Source organism: Sus scrofa, chromosome 7 (genome assembly GCF_000003025.6).
Source record: "Sus scrofa isolate TJ Tabasco breed Duroc chromosome 7, Sscrofa11.1, whole genome shotgun sequence".
NCBI lineage: Eukaryota > Metazoa > Chordata > Mammalia > Artiodactyla > Suidae > Sus > Sus scrofa.
In genome coordinates this window covers 49,056,157-49,071,579 of record NC_010449.5, presented here as the reverse complement: position 1 = coordinate 49,071,579, position 15,423 = coordinate 49,056,157, and the positions used below count along the sequence as shown (strand labels likewise).

The 15,423-nt window shown below is 47.8% G+C and overlaps 1 protein-coding gene and 1 non-coding gene across 2 annotated transcripts in view; one reads left to right on the top strand and one right to left on the bottom strand.

Annotated features, from left to right (window-relative positions):
• The window catches only part of FAH (fumarylacetoacetate hydrolase), a 39,958-nt gene that overhangs the window by 16,211 nt on the left and 8,324 nt on the right, over positions 1-15,423 (bottom strand). Inside the window, exons 4-7 of the mRNA XM_003356648.4 lie at positions 15,172-15,221; positions 8,547-8,637; positions 642-739; positions 482-534 (exon numbers count right to left, since the gene is read on the bottom strand). Coding sequence (XP_003356696.1) covers positions 482-534; positions 642-739; positions 8,547-8,637; positions 15,172-15,221 — 292 coding nt within the window. The remainder of the gene's footprint in view (positions 1-481; positions 535-641; positions 740-8,546; positions 8,638-15,171; positions 15,222-15,423) is intronic.
• On the top strand, positions 3,916-3,987 carry TRNAK-UUU. The gene has a single exon. It is a non-coding gene; the product is annotated as a tRNA-Lys (tRNA).

Genomic DNA, 15,423 nt, shown 5'->3' with positions numbered 1-15,423 from the left:
AATACAGCTTATCCAGTGCACACCTTTTCTCCACTGGGCACATCACAACTTTCTTGTGCTTAGGAACACCACACAGCAAAAAGCACGTCAACAAAAAGCACAAAATTCAAAATAACATGGCCCTGAAAAGACACTTGTTTGCATGATAGCGGTTGAAATATAAAGGCAGAGCATGGCCTTGCTCAACCTCAGGTGGGAACATGTAAATCAAATTTTTTGCCAGTCCATGCGTATCCTTGAATGACCCCCCAAAACTCTGAGAATATTGATTTCCGGGTTACAAACTGACTGCGAGTAGGTGAATTCACAAATACAGAATCCGTGCATAGTGAGGATGGACAGTACTTCTGAAGCCAGAGCTGTCATTGACGTGGCTGAGACAGGGGAACAGCCCATTGCTCAGGGCTGCCATCCCAGAGAGATCTCCTGCCCTAACGTGTATACAGACCCCAGGCCAATAAAACACCAAGACCCAGCTTACCATTTCCAACTCCATGTCCAAGAGTTTGCAGGCACCATACACAGGAGGCTTAGCTAGAACAGCATCAGAAAAAGGGGCTGTAGTGAGTGCCAGGCATGGAACTTGGTATGCGGGGACACAGAGCTGAGCACGGCGGGGCCTGGACTCTGGAGGCACTTACAGTCATCGGGGCGCATCTGTCCCATGGGCCTGCGGATTGGGGTGCCAGACACCACGACAGAGGAGGCACGGCCATGGTAGGCCACCGGTAGATGCAGCCTGATGGAGGGAAGCGCGAGAAAGCATGAACTCTATTACTCATGCAAGATAAATTTCACAATGTTTTAAAATTAAAAAGAAGTCAACAATCGACAGAACATTGTAAATCAACTATAGTAAAAAAATTTTCACTGTGAGCTGTGGTGTAGGTTGCATTCGCAGCTCGGATCCCACGTTACTGTGGATGTGGTGTAGGCTGGCGGCTACAGGTCCAATTCGACCCCTCGCCTGGGAACCTCCATGTGCCGTGTGGTGCAGCCCTAAAAAGGCAAAAATAATTTTTTTCTAAAAAAAAGGGAGTCAACGAATCTGACAAGTAACCAGGAGGTCAAGAGTTCGATTCCTGGCCTTGCTCAGTGGGTTAAGGATCAGGTGTTGCCATGAGCTGTGGTGTAGGCTGGCGGCTGTAGCTTCAATTTGACACCTAGTCTGAGAATTTCCATGTGCCACAGTGCAGCCCTTGAAAGAAAGAAAGAAAGAAGAAGGAAGGAAGGAAGGAAGGAAGGAAGGAAAGGAAAGAAGGAAGGAAGGAAGGAAGGAAGGAAGGAAAGAAAGAAAGAAAGAAAGAAAGAAAGAAAGAAAGAAAGAAAGAAAGAAAGAAAGAAAGAAAGAAAGAAAGAAAGAAAAAGAAAGAAGGAAAAAAAATGGGAGTCAACATACATACACGGTTCAAAATGAAAAGCTACTCCCAAGCATCCATCGGTTAATACATGGGAAAGCAGAACGTGGTCTTTACAAACGATGGATATTGCTCAGCATTAAAAAGAAAGAAAATAATGGCACAGGCCACAACGTGGATAAAGCTTGAGGACACTGCGCTGATGAAATAAGCCAGACATCAAAGCACAAATATTGCATGATTCCACATACATGAGGTACCTAAAGGATTCAAATTCATAGAGATAGAAAGTAGCATGGTGGTTGCCAGGGGCTGGTGGAGGGAAAATGGGGAGTTATTCTTTAATGGCTACAGTTTCAGTTTGAAAAGAGGAAAAACTTCTGGAGATGGATGGTGGTGATGGTTGCACAACAGTATGAATGTACTTGATGCCACTGAACTGTACACATAAAAATGCTTAGGATGGGAGTTCCCACCATGGCGCAAGGGGTTAAGAATCCCACTGCAGGAGTTCCCGTCGTGGCGCAGTGGAAACAAATCTGACTAGGAACTATGAGGTTACGGGTTCAATCCCAGACCTCACTTAGTGGGTTAAGGATCCAGCGTTGCTGTGAGCTGTGGTGTACATTGCAGATGCAGCTCAGATCTGGCATTGCTGTGGCTCTGGTGTGGGCTGGCAGCTGTAGCTCTGATCAGACCCCTAGCCTGGGAATCTCCATATGCCATGTGGCCTCCATATGAGTGTGGCCCTAAAAAGCAAAAAAAAAAAAAAAAAAAAAAAAAAAAAAAAAAAAAAAAAAAAATTCCACTGCAGTGGGGCTTGGGTCACTGCCGGGGTGTGGGTTGGATCCCTGGCCTAGTACCGTGGGTTGAAGGATCTGGTGTTGCCACAGCTGTGGTGTAGGTTACAGCTGTGGCTCAGAGTCAATCCCTGGTCCAGGAACTTCATGTGTCATGGGTGTGGTCATGAAAAAAATTTTTGAATGCTTAAGGTGGTAAATTTTTTATGTGCATTTTACATTTTTTTAAAAAATCAAAACGTCCTTAAATAGTGGGGAAAAGTGAGATTTTCTCCTAGTCTTGTCTCCAGCATCAATACGGTGCTGATGCAGACTCATGCAGAATAACAGCACCAGTTATTGGGGACATGCTGGCAACATGCTTTTCCTATCATTTCCCTTTTCATGTTCCCTCCACAACTGCCCTGCACAGCAGACCATGTTATCAGACAGCACTGAGCAAATGCAGGCTTGGAGAGTATCCGTGGCTTGGCTGAGGTGACCCAGGATGAAGTCCTGGTGGATGTCGGGATTCAAACCCCTGCCTCTCCAGCAGCAAAGTTCTGCTACTTTCCCTTTAGCCCCCTCGCTACCAAATACAAGGGGACCCTGGAACTAGATCATAATGCTCAGAACAGAAGAGTCACCCAGGGCAGCAGGAACACTGTCAAGAGCTGTTTATAAGACAGAAATATGGTGGAATTTCCACTGTGGCTCAGCAGTAGCCAACCTGACTAGTATCCATGAGGATGCAGGTTCGATTCCTGGCCTCGCTCAGTGGGTTAAAGGATCTGGCGTTGCCGTGAGCTGCGGTGTAGGTCGCAGATGTAGCTGGGATCCCAAGTTGCTGTGGCTGTGGCTGTGGTGCAGGCTGGCAGCTGCAGCTCCGATTCAACCCCTAGCCTGGGAACCTCCATATGCCACAGGAGTGGCCCTAAAAAGAGAGAAAAAAAAAAAAAAAAAAAAAAAAGAAAGAAAGAAATATAGGAGAGGAAAGGACTGCCAAGGACCCTAAGGCAATTTAAAACAGTCCGGAACTGCTAGGAATGGGCCAGCTGAACAAGCTGAGACCCATATATGGTTAAAATGTAGAACATGAGAACTAAAAGTTGAAAAAGGTTTTTGCATAACGAGATAAGTTAGACCCTGTAAGGGGTTGAATGGTGGTTCCCCAGAAGTGCATCCACATCCTGACCCCTAGAAAATATGGATCCTGAGTTGCTGGTGGCTCTGGTGTAGGCCGGCAGCTACAGCTTCGATTAGACCCCTAGCCTGGGAACCTCCATATGCTGTGGGTGCGGCCCTAAAAAAGGCAAAAAGACAAAGAAAAAAGAAAGAAAAAGAAAAAAGAAAATATGGATTTGACCTTATTTGGAAAAAGGGATTAAGTTAAGGCTCTTGAAATGAGGTCATCCTGGACCATCCAGTTGGGCCCTAGATCCAGTGACAAGTGTCTTTACGAGAGACAGAAGAAGAGACACAGAGAAGAGGTGAAGGCCATGTGCAGACAGAGGCAGAGCCTGCCACAGTGATGCCCAGGAAGGATGGCCTGCAGCCACCAGAGCTGGATGGGCCAGGAAGCTGCTTGTCCCCTAGAGCCTTCAGAGGGAGAGGGGCCCTGCTAAAACCTTGATTCTGGACTTGTGGCCTCCAGAACAGCAGGATAATAAATTTCCGTTGTTGCAAGCCACCCGACACATGGTAGTTTGTTACGGCAGCCCAGGAAACAGACACAGACCCACACCTCACATCACACACAAAAGGAAATTCCAGGGAGTTTCCTGGTGGCCCAGTGGTTAGGATTCTGTGCTTTTACCACAGAGGTCTGGGTTCAATCCCCAGTCTGGGAACTGAGGTCCCACATCAAGCTGTTGCTGCATGCCACAGCCAAAAAAAAAAAAAAAGAGAGAGAGAGAGAGATGGATTGTGATCTAAATTTGTAAAAAGTAAGACTGAAACACGTAGTAGGAAAAGAATACCCCCCCAAACTTCAAATTCTTGGCATAGAGAAAGCCCGAGCACGACATAGAAGTAAATGCCATAAAGAGAATGACTGACATGTTTGACTTTATAAAAATGTCAAGCTTCTGCATCAAGGAAAATAGCAAATAAAGTAAAAAGATGTCACACTGGGGGAAAGGATGTGCAATGCATCACAAGAAAGGGTTAAGTTCTATTAAATATGAAAGTCTCTCAAATTATTAAGAGAGCAGTGACCATGCAGAAAATTGGCAGAGAGTAAGCAAGATATCTGTGAAGGAAAATCTGAGCAGCTGACCATGGTTTTGCCTCTGAAGAGGCAAAGGAGGATGAAGGACACGGTGGGAGAAACTTGCTTTGTTTGCACTGTTTACCTATAAATTCCTTTTGCATTCTGGACCATTCATACACACCGATGATCTTTTGGCTGCTTTTAGTTTTTTAAATATTTGCAATTTTATTTTGCAGTATTTATGCTATACAAAAAGATATAAAACAAATAACCACATGGCACCAAAAGGCTTTCTAAGCCGATGAAATGCCCCCTTCACAGTCCTCCTGGACTCTTCCCTCTGCTTCCCGCCCCTCCTGCCCCGTCCCTAGAGGGAGTCACACCTGGAATTTGCTGTCCCTCATTCCTCTATATTTCCATACACTTTTACCACCAACTTGTATTTCCTCTTTTTTTCTTTTCCTTTCTTTCTTTCGCCACACCCATGGCAGGTGGAAGTACCCAGAGCCAGGGATCAAACCTACACACAGCAGTGACTGGAGCCACTGCAGTGACAATGCCAGATCCCTAGCCCACTGTGCCACAAGAGAACTCCCTGTCTAGTGTTCTTTGCATCTGGTGAGATAAATGCCAGTTCACTGTGCTTTTGCCTTGCAGAACCTCATCCAAAAAATCTATTTTGGGAGCTCCTGTCATGGCTCAGTGGAAACGAATCTGGCTAGCATCCATGAGGATGAAGGTTCAATCCGGGCCTCGATCAGTTGGTTAAGGATCCGGTGTTGCCGTGAGCTATGGTGTAGGCCGCAGATGTGGCTCAGATCCCACGTTGCTGTGGCTGTGGTGTAGGCCAGCAGTTGTAGTTCCAATTCGACTCCTAGCCTGGGAACCTCCATGTGCTGCAGGTGTGGCCCTAAAAAAAAAAAAAAGAAGAAACAAAAAAAAGAAGAAGAAAGAAAGAAAAAAATCTATTTGGTAAATTGGGGTAGACAAGTTTATTTACACAGAGCGATGTCAATGGTAAATTAAAGGGAAAAATGCAAATGTCAGTCAGCATGGTCTCATTTTGTTAACTAAAGAAATAAAATGCTCCTGCTGTAGAGCACACGGAGCTACATCTAGTCACTTGTGATAGAACATGATGGAGGATAATGTGAGAAAAAGAATGTGTGCACCTGGATCACTTTGCTGTACAGCAGAAATTGACAGAACATTGTACATCAACTACAATAGAAAAAAATAAAAATCTTTAAAAAAAGAAATAAAACGCATGTGTGCGTGTGTGGGTGTGCACACTTGGAACCTGGAGAGGTGGAGGCGATGGGGCCAACTACCACTCAAGTAAGGACCTCTGGAGAGTGAGCTGGGGGTCTCCCTCTTCTCCCCCTTTGTCTCTTACTGGCTTAAGTTATAAAATACAACTGCGTGCACTTACATTACGTGCAATTATTCAAACAACACAGAAGCTAGTCAGCAATGTCCATCCAGCCCCTCCCTTGAGGGGAGTAATGGTCTGGAGCCTATTATTCTGGACCTTTCTCTATGCACCTACCAGCCTGTGCAAATGTGTGTGTGTCTGTGTATGTGCATCATGTGTATGCATATATGTGTATGTATAAGAGTGTGTACGTGTGTCTCTGTATGTGTATTATGTATATGTATAAGGGTGTCTGCGTGTGTCTATGTGTGTATGTACATATGTGTATGTATAAGTGTGTCCAAGTGTGTCTGTGTACGTGTAGCATGTGTATGTCTAAGTGTGTCTGTGTGTACGTGTGTGCTTTATGTACGTATGTGTGTAGGTGTATGTATGTGTATGTAGACATGTATGAGTGTGGGTGTGTGTGTCTCAGGCTGAATAATAGGCCCTCAGAACATCTCCAGATCCTAAGCCCTGGAACTGGTGGGTGTCTACAGCAAAAGACACCTGCAGATGTGATGAAGTCAATGATCTTGAGATGGGGGAGAGTATTCTGGATTATCCAGGTGGTCCTTATAAAGGGGAGGCAAGAAGGTCAAAGGAGGAAGTAGAATAATTGCAAATGGAAGCAAGAGGTTGGAGTTATCTGAGGAAGAGGCCCCCAGCCAGGGAATGTGGGAGCCCTGAAAGCTGAAGAAGACAAGGGAATGGATTCTTCCCCTGGAGCTTCCAGGAGCAACCAGCACAGCCAGCACCTTGACTTTGGCCCAATGAGACTGATTTCGGACTTCTGGCCTCCTGAACTATGAGAGAATATATTCCCATTGCTTTAAGCCACCAAGTTTGTGGTCATTTGTTACAGCACAACAGGAAACTAATAAGTAGGTATGTACATATATTTTCATGTGTCTTTTTATAAATATGAGAACTCACTTAATATATCATGCATAGGAGTTCCTGTCGTGGCGCAGTGGTTAACGAATCCAACTAGGAACCATGAGGTTGCGGGTTCGGTCCCTGCCCTTGCTCAGTGGGTTAACGATCCGGCGTTGCCGTGAGCTGTGGTGTAGGTTGCAGACGCGGCTCGGATCCTGCGTTGCTCTGGCTCTGGCGTAGGCCGAAGGCTACAGCTCCGATTCGACCCCTAGCCTGGGAACCTCCATGTGCCGCAGGAGCGGCCCAAGAAATAGCAAAAAGACAAAAAAAAAAAAATATATATATATATATATATATCATGCATATATGCCTCCTGATCCTAAATCTTCCTTTCAATAGCTGTGAAATACTTCAGGTTGTGAACAGACCATAATTTTTCAACTCTTCCACCAGCAAGCATTCAGACTGCTTCCAGCTTCAGGCCCTTCCTTTAGAAAGACTGCTGGTAAACATCTTTATCCTTGAATACAAACATTTCCGTGGGATAGAGCCATGAAAGTGAGATTGGGCCTCCAATGGGATGCACATTTAAATTTTTAGTGTTCTGCCTTATGTATTTTATGTTTGGGTTAATCGCAGTGAGTATCTATCACCTTTATAATCAAGGATACACGCATAAAGAAGAAAAGGCACAGACCCCTTGCATCACACATAGTGAAAGAAAGCCTGTGTCCTCTTATCCTGCAAAAGCAAATGCACCGAGCCTCCTCCACTTGGCCTTGCTCCCTGCAGTCCTGGATTCACCTCAGCCTTGTTCTGCAACCTTGGCCTGGTTGCTTAACTTCTCTGGATCGTAACCTGCTCTCTCCCGTTTTCTTCCTCCTCTGCTCTCTTGGTTCTGAGAGAGCCTGCTCTTCCTGGCACAGCCTACCTGAAACACTCAGAAGTCTCTGCCCACTCCAGTGACTGTGCGTGTGGCCCAGGGCACCTGGCCTGGGCTGTGCCTCTGCCAACACACGACAAAGGGGCAGAAACTGCAGCTTTGTGTTCTAGGCCTGAGCAATGGCCTTGACTGGGTTTTAGGAGGCAGCCTCTAAAAGGCAAGGACAACTCAGGCAAGGATACTTCTCTGAGCCTGTTTCCCCCCCTGTGAAATGGGGCTACCAGGTACAGCCCTGGGGACCCACGAACTCCTATGAGGATCAAATAAATACAAGGAGCTCCCGTTGTGAGCTTGAGAAATACACAGCCCCGGGCCCACTTGAGGATTCTCATCCATCAGAAGATTCGAAGTACGGAGAAAGCTGGGATTTAAGACTTGCCCATATGGAGTTCCCGTCACAGCTCAGCAGTGAACAAACCCGACTAGTATCCACAAGGAGGCTGGTTCGATCCCTGGCTTTGCTCAGTGGGTTAAGGGTCCCACATTGCTGTGAGCTGTGGTGTAGGTCACAGACACAGCTCGGATCCCGAGTTGCTGTGGCTCTGGTGTAGGCCAGTAGCTGTAGCTCCGATTAGACCCCTAGCCTGGGAACCTCCATGTGTCGCGACTGAGGCCCTAAAAAGACAAAAGCCAAAAAAAAAAAAAAAGACTTGCCCATAGAACCTGGATTCACAGCTTACAAATAAAAGGATCTGGAAGGATCTTAGTGACTCAGGGGATCTAATTCCAGTTCTCTAGATCAAAGAGCTTAAAGGACTGCCCCACGATCCCACAGCTGGTCCAAGGCTGAGCCAAGAAGACCAGAGGCTGAGACCACCTTTCCCAGAAGTGGGGACATCATTACTGACTGATTTCTACCCCAATTTCTTTAACCTGAGAGGACCTGGTGGCCCTGGGACAACATGCTGCTGGACACGGGAAGGCAAACTAGAACTCAGCCAGACACTGGTCTGGGACATACCAATTGGGCATCAGTGCAGTCTCCTTGCCCCTGAACATGACTCCGACGTTTGTGGCGTGCTGCCGGGAGGAATAGAAGTCTGTGTAGTCACCTGCGGAGGAAAGGCCGGGAGAGGCCATCAGTGACCTGGCTGCTGTAGGACTCGGAGAAGGGCCAGTCCAGGGAGGGGCGGGGCGGGAGAACACAGAGGGAGGGCAGGCAGGAGCCAGGAGCACACGCCTAACATGTGTGCGTCCCAAAGCTCCGTGCAAAATGCAACACAAATTCGCCTAAGAATTTTAGAACTTCCAGCTGAGAAATGAAAAAGAAATAAGGACCCAAGACTTTCTGAAACAGACAATGTCATTTGCACATGAATGGTAGACACACACACCCCCACCCCTCCCTCCTACCCACAGGCCAGCTCACTAGGCTTTTGCTCAAGCTGTGCCTGCCAGGGGACCAGCCTCTCCCTCATGTCCCTGGTGTCCCCCTTGCCCGTGAAGCCACACTCTCCCTAGCAGGACCTCTCCTCCTCCCAATCCCCTCATGGGAGGGAGCCCGTCCTGGGGCAGGCTTGAGGGCCCACTTGTGTCCCGGTCACATGTATGCAGATCGTATCCCTCTGCTAGACTATAGCCTCTTCAGAGCTGCCCAGGCCAGGCCTCGTTTTGTTTGACTCTGTCTCAGTGCCAAGAACAAGGCTCATCAGTGCCCGGTGATGACCAAGAACTGAGCGAACCGGGTGGATGGCATGCTGTAGGCACAGGCTCCCACAAGGCAGTGAACTGCTCAAATACGCAGGAAAAACAAGCTGGGACAGCTTCCTATTTATTTTCCTAAACCTCTCCTTCCTGCCAAAACAAAAATTTTTTTTATCTTTATAGGACCTCACCCATAACATATGGAGGTTCCCAGGCTAGGGGTCAAATTGGAGCTGTAGCCGCCAGCCTACACCACAGCCACAGCAATGCCAGATCCGAGCCACGTCTGCGACCTACACCACAGCCCACAGCAACGCTGGATCCTTAACCCCTGAGGAAGGCCAGGGATTGAACCCGCAACCTCATGGTTACTAGTTGGATTCGTTTCCACCCAGTCACAATGGAAACTGCCCCCGTCCCAGAAATTTCTTTTAATAGATAAAGCTGTGTAGGCCAGTACCAATAGCCTAGACTAGAAATGGAATCGGTGAAGGATGGATGAGAGGAGAGAAAAATCTGCAAGGGTTGATTAGAGCAGGGGTGACCTGAGGCTTGTTCCTGCTTCCCATCTTGGTCCCAAGGCACAGAGACAACAGCTGAGATACTTTTTAGAAGAATAAATCCATGACAAGAAAACAACTGGGAGCTTGGGGTTAGTAGATGCAAACTATTACATTTAGAATGGACAAGAAATGAGGTCCGACTATATCCAGGAAACTATATCCAATCTTTGGGGATAGACCATGATGGAAGATACTATAAGAAAAGAAATATGTATATATGTATGACTGGGTCACTGTGCTGTACTGCAGAAATTAGCAAAACATTGCAAATCAACTATACTTTAATTTTTTAAAAAATACGTAAAAAGAGGGAGTTCCAGTTGCGGCTCAGGGGTAACAAATCCAACTGGTATCCATGAGAATTTGGGTTCGATCCCTGGCCTCTCTCAGTGGGTTAAGTGTCCAGTGTTGCTGTGAGCTGTGTAGGTCGTAGATGCAGCTCGGATCTGGCATTGCTGTGGCTGTGGTGTAGGCCGGCAGCTACAGCTCCAATTTCACCTCTAGTCTGGGAACCTCCACATGCCCCACGTGAGGCACTGAAAAAAAAAAAAGTAAAAAGAAAACAAGAAGGTACCATCAGCCAACCAGAAATAACAAGGAATCCCTGAAAGCCAAGTGGCTGCCAGAAAACAGCACAGCCCTGTGTGTACATGAGACGGAGAGAGAGTGGCAAAGAGGGTCTGGGTGATTAGCCTGTGCCCCCCAATTTCTCCTTTACCCAGCTTTTCCCAAGCAGCCTCAGTAGAAGAGGGGGCCCAGGTTGAAGAGCTGGTCCGGAGATCTGACTCAGTGCCTCCAGAGGACCAGAGCAGCCCCATAGCCGGGAAACAGAACCAGAGCTCCCCACCGAAAGTACATTCTGACCCTTTCCTTGGGGACGGCTACAGGAAAACCACACCCACAGACACCTAATTGGAGGCATTTTCTACGCAAATAAAGATGAGCACGAGAATCACCAGGCATCAGGAGAATCCTCACCGGGAGAGAGGTACCAATTCAACTCGCAAAAGAAATGAAAGGAAGGAAATAGAAATAATAGAGACACCAGAAGGAGACTGAAAAAGAAGCATCCTTTAATATACCTAATTTTAAAAAAAGAAAAGATGTTTCATCCATGAATCCAGAACAGGTTGTTTGAGGAAGTCCCCTCGTGGCGCAGTGGGTTAAGGATCCAGTATTGCCCCAGCTATGGTGCAGGCCGCAACTGGGGCGTGGGTTCAATCCTTGGCCCAGGAATTTTCTCATGCCACAAGTGCAGCCAAAAAATAATAAGTAACAGACTGATTGTGAAAAATTAATCCTCAGATCTTAAAAATGCAAAGTGTTCCCGTTGTGGCTCAGTGGTAATTCACCTGACTGTGGGTTCAATCCCTGGCTCAGTGGGTTAAGGATCCGGCGTTACTGTGAGCTGTAATGTAGGTCATAGGCATGGCTCAGATCCTGCATTGCTGTGGCAGGAGGTTGGCAGCTGTAGCTCTGATTTGACCCCAAGCCTGGGAACTTCTATATGCTGTGGGTGCAGCCCTAAAAAGAAAAAAAAAAAAAGGAAAGTGAGGAGTTCCTACTGTGGCATAGTGGGTTAAGAATCTGGACTGCAGCAGCTTGGGTCACTGCAGAGGTGCAGGTTCCATCCCAGGCCAGGCTCAGTGGGTTCAAGGATCTGGCATGGCCACAGCTGCAGTGTAGGTTGCACCTGTGGCTCAGATTCAATCCCTGGCTCAGGAACTTTCATATACTGTGGGTGCAGCCATAAAATTTTTTAAAAAATGGAAAATGAAAAGCGGCTGGACGGTGCCCCCGTCAGACTCAAGGAGGATGGTCCTGGGCTCCTATGTGCCCTCCCCTCCCAGGAGTCAGCCTGCTCAGTTCCTGTCATTTGACTGAAGCTGGACATGCTTCCCCTCGGCCCTCTTGTGGGATGGAAAGCATGCAAGACACAGACAATCATATATAGAAAAGAAAAGCAAAATAAAAGTCTGTGTTCCAGTTCTTCTCTTAAAAACAAGAAACATGGGAGTTCCCGTCGTGGCTCAGCAGTAATGAGCCTGACTAGTGTCCATGAGGTTGTGGGTTCAATCCCTGGCCTTGGTGGGTTAAGGATCCGGCGTGGCCGTGAGCTGTGGCGTAGGTCACAGACATGGCTTGGATCCCATGTTGCTGTGGCTGTGGTATAGGCCGGTGGCTACAGCTCCGACTGGAGCCTGGGAACCTGCATATACTTCGAGTGGGGCCCTAAAAAGACAAAAACAAAAACAAACAAACCAAAAAACCCAGAAACATGGAAGTGAGTGGGTTTTATTTGATAAAATCATAGGTCTGAGGGCCAGAAGGAGCCTGGTTAAAACTATACCTTCAGGTAGATAATTCTATTCTCATTTCATACATGAGTGAGGCCCACATATCAAACAACAGGCCCGAACCTACTAGATTTGATTTCTGACTCTGCTGTTTCCTGGCTGTGTGTGGCCTTGGAAAAGTTCCTTTGCCGCTCTAGAACTCAGGTTCTCCATTGGGAATAATAATGCCAATCACAGGCGTATCTATACAGTAAAGGGATTAATATATCTCAAGTCCTTATCATAGTGCCTGGCACATAGTAGGCCCCAAATAAAATTCCCTTCCTTGCCCCTACTGGGAGTTGCTGTTGCCCTGCCATGGCTGTGCCAACGGAATTGCTCCTTAGAGAGGATCAAGGCAGACGCAGAGACTGAGTCTTTTTCAGATAATAATCTTTTCGAAAGTTATAAGAACATGTCTTACATACTATAAAGTGCAGTGTAAGTGTAGGTCACTCTGGCATTTACTTTAATTTTTTATTTTATTTTATTTATTTATTTATTTATGTCTTTTGAGGTCCGCAGCCACCGCATATGGAGGTTCCCAGGCCAGGGGTCTAATCGGAGCTACCAGCCTACGCCACAGCCACAGCCACAGCCACGCCAGATCTGAGTCGCATCTGTGACCTACATACCACAGCTCATGGCAATGCTGGATCCTTAACCCACTGAGTGAGGCCAGGGATTGAACCCGCAACCTCATGGTTCCTAGTTGGATTCATTTCTGCTGCGCCAAGACGGGAACTCCTGGCATTTACTTTAAAGTAACACTTCATTGCTGCATTTTACAACAAGGCCCAACTGCCTTGGTAGGAGCCCTGGGCAGAACCAGCATAGCATTTCAGAACATTCCTGCCAAATTACAAGAAAATTAACAATTTCTGCCCCCTTGTTTGTTTTCACGATCTATATGCCAGTCCACATCATGATCACTTCAAAAGGATTGGAAAAGATGGTGTCCAGGCCAGGCTGTGAGGCAGAGACAGGAAGACCCCCACACACACACCCCGACACCCCGGCAGGTGCTTACAACCCAGTTTAGGGGGCAGCGCCTGCTGTTCCAAAAGGCTAAAAATAATATTGGAGACGATGTCATGTACTTGATACCACTGAGCTGGACACTTAACAATCATAAAGGCAGTCGATGTTACGTAACTGCGTATTTCACCACAATTTTAAAAACAGTTTTCAAAGACCTCCTGAACGACGAAGCTGATTTTCATTTAATAAAAAAATACATGTTATGAAAAAAGCAGTATGAGGAAAAGAACAACAGTACTACGGGGGGACATTCCAGCTGAGAGAGACACAGAAGACCTGCATGTGGTGTGATTCTACGCATGTGAAATTCTAGGAGAGGTGCGACTATGGGCACAGACAGGCAGTGGTTGCGCAGGGGTGAGAACAGGGGTTGTCTACAAACAGACTTTTTGTGGTGACAGAGTGTTTTCAAATGTGATGCCTACACAACGGTATATTGTCTAAAACTCATTAAAGTGTACACTCCCGGTGGGGAAATCGTGGAAAACGTAAATTACACCTTAGTAAGGAGTTCCCGTTGTGGCTCAGTGGTTAACGAATCTGACTAGCATCCATGAGGACACAAGTTCGATCCCTGGCCTCGCTCAGTGGCTTAAGGATCCAGCGTCGCTGTGGCCGTGGTGTAGGCTGGCAGCTGTAGCTCCAATTCGACCCCTAGCCTGGGAACCTCCATACGCCATGGGTGCAGCCTTAAAAAAGAAAGGACACACACACACACACACACACAAAAAGATGTTTAAAAGGGGAAGGGTTCAGGAAGTTCCCTTTGTGGCTCAGCACTAATGAGCCCAAGTAGTATCCATAAGGACTTGGGTTCAATCGCTGGCCCCACTCAGTGGGTTAAGGATCTGGCATTGCCATGAGCTATGGTGTAGGCTGCAGATGTGGCTCAGATCTGGCATTGCTGTGGTTGTGGTGTAGGCCAGAGGCTATAGCTCCGATTCAATCCCTAGTCTGGGAACCTCCATATGCCACAGGTGCAGCTCTTAAAAAAAAAAAAAAAAAAGCACAAATAAATAAATACATAAATGGGAAAGGCTTCAGAAATAAATCTGAAAAGATAAGAACCGGAGGAGGTCCCTGGTGGTCTTGTGGTTAGGATTCAGCCTATTCGCCCCTGCAGCCCAGGTTCAATCCCTGGTCTGGGAACTGAGACCCCCACATCAAACTGCTATATGCCACAGCCAAATAAAAAAGCCAGAGAAGAGAAGAAAATGAAAGGGGGTGGGGAGATGGGAGGAGAAGTCTGGGAGCCAGCGGCTGCTGAGCACAAGGCAGACGTTCCATTCTCGCCATCCCTGGATTTCAACTGGAGCCATGTGCTTCCAAGCACAGCATCTCCCTGCCTTTAATCCTCAAACCATAGAGGAGGGTCAGCAACACACTGAACCTGTGTGTGCCGGTCTTTGGAAGGAAATTATCCTCCCAGGCAGGCCTCCCGGGCTGTGCTAGGACACAGGCCCCAGAAACGGGGACAGAGGCAGCAGGAAGGCCTGCCAGGGCCTCCCCAAGGGACCAGCCAGCCTCTCAGCACCCGGAGCCCAGGCAAAGCCAGCAGGCAAGCACCCCCGGCTCCTGGGCAAAGATCTCCCCGATCTGGACTCTCTCTGCTTCAGGCCAAGAAAGTCTGGACAAGTCCAACTTCCTGACTCAAATGCCAGTCAGACATCCAGCCAGCGGCTCCAACTGAGGCCCTTCAGGACCCTCTGGCCTCTTTCCTCAAATCTGCTGACTCGCAGACTGAGCTCAGAGCATCACCCCACAGCCTCTTGAGAAGACAGAGTGATGTGCTGCACAAGAAGCCAGGTAGCCAACTGCAAATCTGGGCAGCCAGTGACTCCCCTAGGCGAGAGCACAGGCCTTTAGAAACGGCCTAGCTCCCCGATGGGGAGAGGACCCCTCCTCTGTGAACTCCCTCACCAGGAAGCGGGGACCAGCACCCCTGGGCAGCCACCTTGGCCCATTAAAGTCCTCGGTGTCCTGGTAAAGAGACTGTACTCACCTATGGCGGCAGGAAGATGCATCGTGGCGGAGGCCTGGGAGGTGAATGCGCTGAAACACAGAACGAGCAGCTTCAAGGTCAACAAGCAGCCAAGCGGGGCCCCTGCTCTGGTCACCCACCCACATGCTCAGCCCAGACCATTCCTAGAATCCTGCTCACTACTGCCAGTGAGCACATCCAGGTTGGCCTGGGGCCAGAGCTGGCTGAGATGGGGCCACAGCAGGGAGGGCATCCACCCACTAAAGGCAAGGT